At 40.8% G+C, this 12,000-nt stretch overlaps 1 protein-coding gene across 4 annotated transcripts in view; it reads right to left on the bottom strand.

The window, feature by feature from the left end:
* NPEPPS (aminopeptidase puromycin sensitive) overlaps window positions 1-12,000 on the bottom strand; it is a 69,727-nt gene that overhangs the window by 26,642 nt on the left and 31,085 nt on the right. For 3 of the 4 annotated variants that reach the window (XM_036339193.1, XM_036339190.1, XM_036339192.1), the window contains exons 4-9: window positions 7,291-7,412; window positions 4,472-4,579; window positions 2,891-3,091; window positions 2,338-2,434; window positions 2,192-2,225; window positions 1,230-1,344 (exon numbers count right to left, since the gene is read on the bottom strand). In XM_036339193.1, the coding sequence (XP_036195086.1) occupies window positions 1,230-1,344; window positions 2,192-2,225; window positions 2,338-2,434; window positions 2,891-3,091; window positions 4,472-4,579; window positions 7,291-7,412 (677 nt within the window). The remainder of the gene's footprint in view (window positions 1-1,229; window positions 1,345-2,191; window positions 2,226-2,337; window positions 2,435-2,890; window positions 3,092-4,471; window positions 4,580-7,290; window positions 7,413-12,000) is intronic. The other variant, XM_036339191.1, reaches the window with a different exon arrangement.

Genomic DNA, 12,000 nt, shown 5'->3' with positions numbered 1-12,000 from the left:
CAGGTACGAGCATACTTAATTCCACATAAAATTATATTTCAAAAAACCTTTTTTCACCCCTAAGTAAAATTTTAATCTTCCAAAGTAAAAGGAAAGGGTTTACTTTCAAGGGCTGACTTCCTTTAGAAGCTCTCTCAGACATGTCACAGTTGCTACATATCTTACTTTCTTGCTTATTTCTGTGACATATGGTCTCAGCTAACATCCAAGTCAGGTTTTGCTCTTTGGCAGCCTAAAAAGCCATCAGGGATTTGGCTGACGCCAGAATCTCCAGTTCTTCCTTTGCAGAGGTACTTCTAGTTCACTTAATAAACCCTGTTCTCCCAAGCTTTAACATAATTGGCTGTTGTAGATGGTATTTACCAGTATTTACATTAATTCTGCAATTTCTATCAAATTTCAACATAACATTTTAGACAATGAAAAAAACTGACCCCTAAAAACATTTCAATATAATCAAACTAGAGGCCCACTGCACGAAATTCATGTGTGTGTAGGGAGGGTCCCTCAGCCTGGCCTGTGCCCTCGGGGGATGTCTGACTGCCGGTTCAGCCAGGCCTAAACCGGCAGTTGGACATCCCACTTGCAATCCAGGATGCTGCATGTACCAGTGACCATACTCTTCATACAGGTGAAAGCCATCTTGCTGTTCTATGGGCAGCTACATTTTTTTTGCCCTGATTATAAAAAGTAGTTCATAGCATGATCCTTCTGAGGCAGTAATACCATTTCCCCCATCTTATGGGTGGGAAAACTGAAGCAGAGAGAAGTTAAGTAATTGGCTTTGTCACACAGTTATAAGTGTCAGAATCAGGGCTGATCACAAAAGGTGAGAGCCAGATACCATGCATGGCATCGCTGCATCATCCTGTTTTTTTCAGTGTTAGAGTAGCCTTGCCAGGTTTTAATGTTTATCTCTAAGAGACTGTTCCCAATATATAGGGTACGGTCCCGAAGCCTGGCTGGCAATCAGGGCCATCGGTGGAGCGACCTGCGGGTGGGGCAATCAGGGGACCCACTGGTACCTTCCTTGGCTGGCGGCCTGGCATCGCCCACTGGCTGGCCCTGCCCCCTGATGACTGCTACCGGTCACCTCCCTCTCAGGGGGCAGACGCTCATTTTATTTTTGTGGCACAATGTAACAGGCATCCCTGAAATATTATGTAGCCAAAATAATGTGCAGCAGGATGTAGATAAATATATTTGAGCACTTAAAAAATATTAAATACCATAGTAACAAGATTTCCAAACCATTGATGGGCGAGTTCATGTCCCACAACCAGAGCAACCCACTGGCGTGATGAAGAACAGGAGTTTTTTGAATCAATAAGCAATGCAGTCTCCCTGTGTTAAAAAAAAGAATAAAATAATTAAACAATAAAAGTACTACAATAAAAACATGCACAAGTAGGGAAGGGAGATTCAAATAGGAAATAAGATAGTCAAATTAGGCTTTAGAAATGTCAAGAAAACAGTTTCTTAGTATAAAGGATAAAAGTTTCCAGGAAGATTAAAGACTACATCAGTAGAAGTCATACAACAGAAGACAAAGCTTTGACACAAGTTTAATTACCAGGTTACTGATAGGACAGTTGCCTGAAATTTTGGGAAAACTTTGTCTTAGTGATTTAGGGATTACTATGCTAGAGAGAAGACAATTCTTCCATTAAAAGAATGGGAGTGCCAAGTAGGGGGAAGATGCATTTCAAAATCCTAAAAAGAACTAAGAAGGTTGTCTAAAATTTAGCTAATCAAAGAAGGCAATTGCAAGTAGAAGGCAAAAACTTGTTTATAGACCCTGCTTCAAAAATTATATAACCCACATATTTATAATGTAGTGAAAGACATGTAAAAATCTGGCTAGAAAATATTAAATCAGTGAAGGTTTGGCAAGCTGGATAAATAACTATGAAACTACTGGGAGGAATAGAAGGCACCGAACTGAGAAACTGAGCCCAAAATATATCTAAAAATGTTACTAATGCCAGATGCTTACTAAAAATCATACTACCTCAGATAGTAGCACCAGAGGGTGTTCATCCACAGTTTTAAAATGTGCACAGAAGTGAGGGGAGGTAGGAAAACTTATGGTAGATCATAAAGCAGAAGATACTCAACTGTGATTATGAGTGAAGCTTTTATGAAATCAGTGATTGAAAAGATAAGGCAGGGTAATGCATCATTAACATACCTATAAGTAACAAGGCCCCAGTTCTCCATGGCACCTTCATAAAATAAATATAAACATTTATTGATATATACACATACTTCTTCCTCAAAAATCACAAAATCAAAAAAAGTTATTACAATTCAGCAATAAAATGAAATTTACTTTACCAGCTGCAAAGTCTGCAATAGCAATGAGATCAATTTTAGGTAGAGGATAAGGAACATTGAAGTAGTCCTTATAAAAAGGCAGGGTTTTAGCAGCAACCTATAAAAGTATAAACAAAAAAACCATCTAATAAATATTTTATTGGAATTCATATAGAAATCCACAAAGGAATCCTGTTGCAAGCCAAATTATCTCAAGTTACTAGAAATCAATCCCAGGGGCCCTACATTCAAAGACTGTGTTAGCCCCAAGCTTTGTATCTGTTGGCCAAACTTCAGTTATATCTAACTCGGTATGAAAAATGTAATTACGTATTTTTCCACTCACTCTCTGGGTAAATAAATTCTACTCCAATATTCTCTTAATCATTATCTCATAAAACGTTAGTGCAACAGCAAGGTTGGTACTTCAAAAATTCTATTACAAATAAAACCAAAGTAGCACAACAAATTTCAGTTTAAGTTATAAATAAATGTACTAATAATTGATCAGAAATGTAAATTCCCCAACCTGGAGTTATGGACTGTTGGAACAATCCTCTTCAAGTACATTTACCTCTAACGCAAATTTTCCTTGCTCTGCTTTGCCAACAGGGGTGTAAACACGGACACACACACCATCTTTTGACCTTGTTTCTACAAAGTCATATTCACCCACAACAAATGCCACCAGATACGTTGACATGACAGGTGTGCGGGCAAACTTCACTTCCACTACATTTTCATCATCAGGGTATGGTTTCCGATCAATTACATTCTTAAAAAAAGAAAAAAGAAAAATTTAAACAGATTTACATTAAATATAGTAAAACATTAGTCCAAAACTGTAGGCTTTGTTGCCTCTCCTTCCCCATTTCCGGAACTTAATCTATGCCAATTCACCCAGTGCTTTTATGCTGTCAAAATCTTTCCTATTAAGAAGGAAAGTGATTTGATCATGCAGTTACATTAAAAAGTTCCAGACTAACGTGTTAAAAGAATGAGTAAAAAGAAACAACTTTTTTTGAATGTCTATGCCAGGCACTGGGATGTTTTAAGACAGAGCTCAATACATTTTAAGTGAAATAAGGCTAGGAGACAATAATTATTAATGCAATTGTGAAATCTACATTTCAAAGGGAACAGATTTTTAGATTTAGAGCATTCTCTGTACTAAGACTAGCTCTAAGCAAATTTGTGAAGAAATCTCCACTATACCTTTGGAGTTCCTAATTTCCCTTTGGTGTTCTCCCCCTTTTTCCTATTCAGGCTCTCAGTTTCCCCAAGATCTCTCTGTTCTTTCTTCCAAGGAAGATTTATTCAAAAACAGACTTGATAAATTCATACTAAATTGTAAATGAATATTTTAGTTTAATATATTAGCCTCCTCTCTAAGAATATTTGAGAAGAGAATGGCGTTCTATCTGTGGAATTCTTTCCCCCAATAAAGGAGGCAAAAGCCAGTTATTTTCAGGTGCAGTAGGCTTTCCCAAGTTCCCCAGATTCACATTATAAGCTATAGGATATACTCTATGTCTGAAAGCAGTCCTAGACAAAACACTTCAAGTGGTCAATGCTTACTCTGTTTATGAATGAAATCAGGCATATTCCAAAAATACAATCAGCCACAAACCTAAATACAATTCATTATGTGGTTATATATTTTGATATTTAATAAGAAAGTCAGATTTTTTTGAGGGTAGTGAACACACAATACAATATACAGATGATGTATTATAGTACTGAAATCTATATACTTTTTTATTAACCAATGTCACCCCAATAAATTCAATTTAAAAAGTCAGATTTTTTCTTTTTATTAAACTCATCACTTATTTATGCCTTTAAATTAAAAGAAGATACTCTTGTCAATATGGTTTACAGCGGTCGCCAACCGGTGGTCCGCGGATTACTGGTGGTCCATGAGGTCCAAAAGGTTGGTGACCGCTGGCTTAGAAGGAATTTCTCCCATGAGGTGGAAAACTCTCCAAATAAGGCAACTAGTAAAAAGAGGGCTTACTGGAAGTATAAAAACTAACATCTGTGTAACTATTATCTATGAGGCATTGTGTTGGGTGGTTTCATGCTATCCTATCTAATTAGTAAACCAAATGTGTTAAAATTCAAAATTTAAATATACTTACAAACTTATACATACCATGTTTGATAAAGCTACTCTGTCTTTAGGAACAACCAATGAGATATCAAAAGTGGCTTTGATGGCAGGCTCATCCCAGCAAGGAAAAGCTCTCCGAGCATCAGTAGCCTCAAAAAAAAAAAAAAAAAAAAGAATATAAAATGTAAGTATCACTGATTACCCTGGCAGTCTATTTCACAAAGTAACTGCCATCTCTCCCTCTCTATTTCTATCATTCATTCACTTGTTCAAATATTTACTTTCTACTCAGTGCCAAGCAACCAGCTAAGCACTGACTACAAAGAAACACAAGGCTTACTATCATTGCCACATAGTAAGGAACTAGATCTTCTACAGATCATAACAATTTATAGCATCGATTTTCAACCAGTGTGTCCCAAGAATTTTTAAAACATGCAATACCTGGCTATTTAATCAAGGGCACTGACCTCTTTTTCCTTAGATTATCAAATAAAGAAATGATAACAGCCAACACAACAATAGCTGTCCTGTGTGAATAAATAAAAATTATACCCATTTTTGCCATATTGGCAAAAAACGTATTTTTTCGTGTGCCATAGAATTTTAGTAGTTAATGTGTGCCATAGAATTTTAGTAGTTTATGTGTGCCATGAGATGAAAAGGGTTGAAAATCACTGGTTTATAGTATTAGAGTTATTTATAATATATATATATATTATATTTTGTTGATTTTTAGAGAGAGAGAGGAAGAGGGAGAGGGAGAGAGAGAAACATCAATGTGAGAAACATTGCCTCCTGTTTGCACCCTGACCAGGAATCGAACCCATAACCTTTTGGTGTATGGGACGATGCTCCAACCAAGCCCCACTGGCCAGGGCTATAATTATATTTTTTTAATAAAAATATTTCAAAAATGTAATGCAAATGGCTCAATGTTAACACAACAAGAGCATAGGGAGAGTCAATAGTATACTGTAAGGATTCAGAACTGGGAAAATATGATAGGTTGCCTCTCTGGCTTTTATTTCAAAAGTAAAAATATTTTCAGAATCTTTGATGTACTTTGTTCTTTATCTGGAATGTTAGCAATGGGAATAAAGACAGACGTTCTATCAATTCTAAGCAGGTAATTTGTTCAATGGCATTTCCATATACTAAACATAAAACTGTCACCACTTGACCTACTTAAATAGACTTCATTCTTTCTTTAAAAGTAAAAACAGAGCACAGTTGTTAAAGCAAAATAAAATTTAGTGGTTCAGTAGAATATCAGCTGCAAAAGGAAGGATTTAAATAAAAGAACAAAACAGAAAAAAAACCCCACTAATGACAATATTCTGTGTCATGAAAAGAAGTAACAAAATATGCAGAAGTAGAGAAGCCCTGAAAAAGGTTTTCTAAAGAGGAAAAATATTAGATGGCTGATTGCACTCTCAAAAAAATTAAATTATAAAAATTCTATCAAAGAATAAATAAGACATTTGCAAAGTAAGTAGAGTGTAAGAAAAGAAATGGTAGTATAAAAAACTTAAATTAGGAGAAGCAGTACAGAAATAAATTTATACTAGAGGAAATTAAATGAATGATACAAATAACAAAATTTAAAGGTTTCTGAAATATTCAAAGGATGAAGTGATGAAAGCAATCAAAGGCACATTTGAGCGATAGACACTAGAGTTACACCTATTGTTAGCTGATGTTCCTGAAGAAGAGCTCAGAATGTGTATATGCAAACACACACACACACACACACACACACACACACACACACACACACAAATACATGCAGGTAATTTTTCAATACCTGAATTGCTTTTATACTATGTACCTTTCTTTTTTTTTAATTAGTATGACAATAAATTTTTATGTCACAATCCATAACAATGGGCCTCATAATGAATATTCAATGTACCAGTACCATGATCTACTTAAGTAGGCCCAAATGGAGTCAACATAATAAATACATAAAGTCGGAAATGTTCTGGTTTTTAATCATTTAAAATCTATGAAGAAATTCAGTAATATCTCTAACTCAGATTCTAAAATTAGTTCATACTAAATTAGAAAGTGAAGTTTTAAATTCATTTCTGCACCTTAAGCTATGAACTTTGGCCAAGTTACAGAATGCAAATAAATAAATTTCCTCATCTGTAAAATGGAAGGACACTATTATATCTGCTCTGGTTATCCAACAAGGCTGATATAAAGAAGAAATCCAATAATCTATGTAAAAATATTCTCTGCCTATTTAAGAATACAGGTCATACAGAAGACATGATTACAGCTTTCTGGAAAACCAACTTCCTTCTTTAATAGGCAATTAAGACATATTGGTCATTTGTCAGCTTCACTGTACAACAAGCCAGTGGTAGCAGTATTATCTTTGTCTTCTTCACCTTCCATATCTTCATACTCCTGATCTCCCACATTTAAGGTACAGACAGTTTTCTTCTTCATTTCTCCTTGAAAAGGGGTTCCCTCAGGCCGAGGTCGAAGCGCTGGCTCCGCTGGCGGCGGCCCCATGGCAGGTCCCTAGGTCCCCGTCACACCACTGCCAAGTTCCTCAACATGGACTCCTTAGTCCACTTGGAGATGTTCGGGGGACCCTATGTACCTTTCTTAATTAAAATTATCCTTAGTATCTGATGCCTGTGGTTTTTCTTACTAAATTAATAGTAATGCTGTTTCCCTCCCTCTTATAATGAAAATAATTGGCTGAATATAAAATTAAAATCTAAAATCATAAATATAAGTATGGCCAAAGGCACCTAGCAACAAATAATCACACAAATAATAGAATAAACCTTTGTCAGAATATCTCATTTAAGATCGTAATACTTCAGAAAAGAATACCATACCTCAAACTGTGTGACAGCAGCATAGCGTACCTCTCCAGAAGGGGTAGTATATTTACTTCTATAGAAACCTTTCATTTTGTCATTCAGCTCTCCAACAAAATCTATCTTTAAGGTTCCTGTACCTGTGATTGAAGATAAATGAAAACCACTTTTAGGGAAATGTTAAGTACAAGTTATCAAAAATATGTCCTTAAGGCACTAATTCGACAGGCTATTTACAATGTTTAAATCAATCCTTCCTTTCTCAAACACTCCTCCTGGTGATGGAAAGAATATAGTATTTACTAAAGTACACGGCAGACTAATCCTAAAGTAAACTTAAAGTCATGTTTAGGGTGGGTAACTGCTTAGAAAGTTCTTCAACTTTATTATTAGTCTCAAATGACCACTACATGAAGATAAAAACAGAAAAGGAAAGAAACATTTATTATTAAACTAGAGGCCAGGTGCATGAAATTCGTGCACTTGGGGGAGGGGGGTCCTCAGCCTGGCCTACGCCCTCTTGCAGTCCAGGAGCCCTCAGGGGATGTCCAACTGACAGCTTAGTGCTGCTGTGGAGGCAGGAGAGGCTCCCGCCACCGCCGCTGCACTCACCAGCTGTGAGCCTGGCTTCTGGTGCAGTGACCAGCCGTTCGGTCGATTTGCATATTAGCCTTTTATTATATAGGATGTATAACATGCTATTGTGTTTTAAAAGTATTTATAAACTTGGAAGTAGGTATTGTCTCTATTTGCTCAGATGAGGAAACAGGCTGCAAAGTTAAATAACTTGTCCAAGATCACACAATTAGTTAAGTAGCAAAAATGAGATAAAAACTTAAGCCCTGACCGGTTTGGCTCAGTGGATAGAGCATTGGCCTGTGGACTGAAGGGTCCCAGGTTTGATTCTGGTCAAGGGCATGTACCTGGATTGTGGGCACATCCCCAGTAGGGGGTGTGCAGGAGGCAGCTGATTGATGTTTCTCTCTCATCGATGTTTCTAGCTCTCTATCCCTCTCCCTTCCTCTCTGTAAAAAATCAATAAAATATATTTTAAACAAAACTTAAACCTGTTTAATCTAAAATTCATGCTTCCTGCCCATTTTACCATGTAAATTGGTCCTTTTAGATTAATTCATGTCAATACCTCTATCATTAAGACAAGGCACTATCTGCTCAATCTAAATGGAACAGTGATTCCATACTTTTGTAAGGAGCCACAGGGAATACCAATGATTTGATCATCCAGAGGGCATAAAACATCTTAGAGCCACCTCAATCATTTGAAATCTGATATTAAAGAAATACATTTAATCAATAATTATTAAATACAAATAAAAATGAATATTCAACCTGAATATATATTCTACTAGAGGCCCAGTGCATGAATTCATGCATGGGTGGGGTCCCTCGGCCTGGCCGGCAATCAGGGGCTGATCAGGGCCATCTCGCCCAGTCCTGATTGGGGCCAATTATGGCCGGCCAGCCAGCCGGCTGGCCAGCTGTGGGGGAGGGACCACAGGAGGTTGGTCGGCTGTGGGAGGTTGGCTGGCTGTGGGAGGTTGGCTGTGGGAGCACACTGACCACCAGGGGGTAGCTCCTGCATTGAGCATCTGCCCCCTGGTGATCAGTGTGAGTCATAGCTACCATCTGGTCATCCTGTCATAACGTCAGTTAGGCTTTTATATATATAGACTAGAGGCCCGGTGCACAAAAATTTGTGCACTCGGGGGGAAGCGGGGGGTCCCTCAGCCCGGCCTGTGCCCTCCCCCAGTCTGGGACCCCTCGGGTGGCTTAGGCCTGCTCCCGGGTGGCAGAGTGCAGGCCCAATCCCTAGGTGCAGCCCCTGGTCGGGCTCAGAGCAGGGCCGATTGGGGAGTTGGGGCACCGCCCCCTGTCACACTCAAGGCAGGGTTGATGGGGAGGTTGCGGCGCCACCCCCTGTCACACACAGAGTAGGGCCCATCAGGGGGGTTGGGGCTCCATACCCTGTCACGCACAGAGCAGGGTCGATCAGGGGGTTGGGGAGCTCCCCCCTGTCACACACAGAGCAGGGCCCATCAGGGGGTTGGGGAGCTCCCCCCTGTCATGCACAGAGCAGGGCCAATCAGGGGGTTGAGGAGCTCCACCCTGTCACTCACAGAGTAGGGTCGATAGGGGAGTTGGGGCATCGCCCCTTGTCACACACAGAGCAGGGCGGATCAGGGGGTTGGGGCGCCGCACCCTGTCACACTCAGGGCAGGGCCGATCAGGGGGTTGGGGCACCGCCACTGTCACACTCAGGGCAGGGCCGATGGGGAGGTTATGGCTCTACCCCGTCACACACAGAGCAGGGCCCGTGGGGGGGGGTTGGGGCACTGTACCCTGTCACACACAGAGCAGGGCTGATCAGGGGGTTGGGGCGCCGCCACTGTCACTCAGGGCAGGGCCGATGGGGAGGTTATGGCTCTACCCCGTCACACACAGAGCAGGGCCCGTGGGGGGGGGTTGGGGCACTGTACCCTGTCACACACAGAGCAGGGCTGATCAGGGGGTTGGGGCGCCGCCACTGTCACTCAGGGCAGGGCCGATGGGGAGGTTATGGCTCTACCCCGTCACACACAGAGCAGGGCCCGTGGGGGGGGTTGGGGCACTGTACCCTGTCACACACAGAGCAGGGCCGATCAGGGGGTTGGGGCGCTGCCACTGTCACACTCAGGGCAGGGCCGATGGGGAGGTTATGGCTCTACCCCGTCACACACAGAGCAGGGCCCGTGGGGGGGTTGGGGCACTGTACCCTGTCACACACAGAGCAGGGCCGATCAGGGGGTTGGGGCGCTGCACCCTGTCACACACAGAGCCGCAGGGTGATCAGGGGGATGGGGAGCTCCCCCTTATCAGGCACAGAGCAGGGCTGATCCGGAGGTTGGGGTGTCTTCCCCTGTCACGAACAGAGCAGGGTGGATAGGGAGGTTGTGGCCCGGCCCCCTGTCACACACAGAGCCGCTGATCCCGGTGCCGGGAGGCCTCGCGGCTCTGCTGATCCCGGTGCTGGGAGGCGTATTACCCTTTTACTATATAGAATAGAGGCCTGGTGCACGGGTGGGGGGAGGCTTGTTTGCCCTGAAGGGTGTCCTGGATCAGAGTGGGGGTCCCCACTGGGGTGCCTGGCCAGTCTGGGTGAGGGGCTGAGGGCTGTTTTCAGGCTGGCGGGTGACTGAAGCTCCCAACCGCTCCTTTTTTTCTTTTTCTTTTTTATATTCTGGACCAGCTTTAGCTCTGAGGCTTGGCTCCAGCTCTTAGACCTCAGCTGCTGAAAGCAGGTATCTGGTTTGTTTGGGTTCTATAATTGAAACACTGTTTCAACTCCAGCTCTGAGATCCCGGCTGGCTGAAAACAGGTTTCTGGGGTTTTGTTTAGCTTCTATATTTGTAACAATGTTTCAAACTGCAAGCTCAGAGGCCGGCAGTGACAGGTGGGGAATGTTGGAGTCCTCCATCACTGAAGCAAGCAAGCCTCATGTTCGCTTCAAGCTGCCTGGCTGCCGGCCGCCATCTTGGCTGGCAGTTAATTTGCATATCGCCCTGATTAGCCAATGGGAAGGGTAGCGGACGTACGGCTAATTACCATGTTTCTCTTTTATTAGATAGGATTGTTGTACAAATACAAAACCAACTCAGACAAAATGGAATATTTTGGTGAGTACATATACTTTTTTCATAAAAGAAATTATCTAGTAGTCATCTACTAAACTCAGATGCACGACAAAATAATAATCCCATCCTACATTTTACAAATCAAGTCACATACACAAAAAAACAGAAAAATGTTGACTTAAAAAATGATCCTTTTAAAGTGCCTATACATATATATTACAGGATCTATAGCAGTGATGGCGAACCTTTTGAGCTCGGCGTGTCAGCATTTTGAAAAACCCTAACTTAACTCTGGTGGTGCTGTGTCACATGTAGAAATTTTTTGATATTTGCAACCATAGTAAAACAAAGACTTACATTTTTAATTACTTTTCTCTTTTAAATATATTTTATTGATTTTTTACAGAGAGGAAGGGAGAGGGATAGAGAGTTAGAAACATTGATGAGAGAGAAACATCGATCAGCTGCCTCCTGCACACCCCCCACTGGGGATGTGCCCACAACCCAGGTACATGCCCTTGACCGGAATCGAACCTGGGGCCCTTCAGTCCACAGGCTGATGCTCTATCCACTGAGCCAATCCGGTTAGGCAAGACTTATATTTTTGATATTTATTTTATATGTTTAAATGCCATTTAACAAAGAAAAATCAACCAAAAAAATGAGTTCGCGTGTCACCTCTGACACACGTGTCATAGGTTCGCCATCACTTATCTAAAGTGTGGAAGTATAATGAATCAAGATATAGTAGAACTATAAATTAATTAGCCAATCAAACTTTTATATCATAAAGTTTTAAACTGTCATTTTAGAATGCCATGAAACAATGACACTGACAATGTTCAAAATGCTCTTGTATTTCTCCCTCTATCTTTCAAACATATCATCTTGGATGTTCAAAAACTCAAATCTTCATCTTCCAAAATTGAATTTGCTTTTCAGAAAGATCCAAAAGTTATAAAGAGTCCAAGTCTACGGAATAAGTGAATGATGATGAGCTGTCAACCATTTCTAAACAACACTAAGTGTATTTATTAATACTTAAACTGATGATTTTCTTACGTGCCACAAGCTGGTTCTGAAAGTAATTTCAAGT

This window comes from Myotis myotis, unplaced genomic scaffold (genome assembly GCF_014108235.1).
Source record: "Myotis myotis isolate mMyoMyo1 unplaced genomic scaffold, mMyoMyo1.p scaffold_m19_p_17, whole genome shotgun sequence".
In the NCBI taxonomy this organism is placed as follows: Eukaryota; Metazoa; Chordata; class Mammalia; order Chiroptera; family Vespertilionidae; genus Myotis; species Myotis myotis.
Note: the sequence above shows the minus strand (reverse complement) of the source record. Positions and strands in the feature narration are given on the sequence as shown.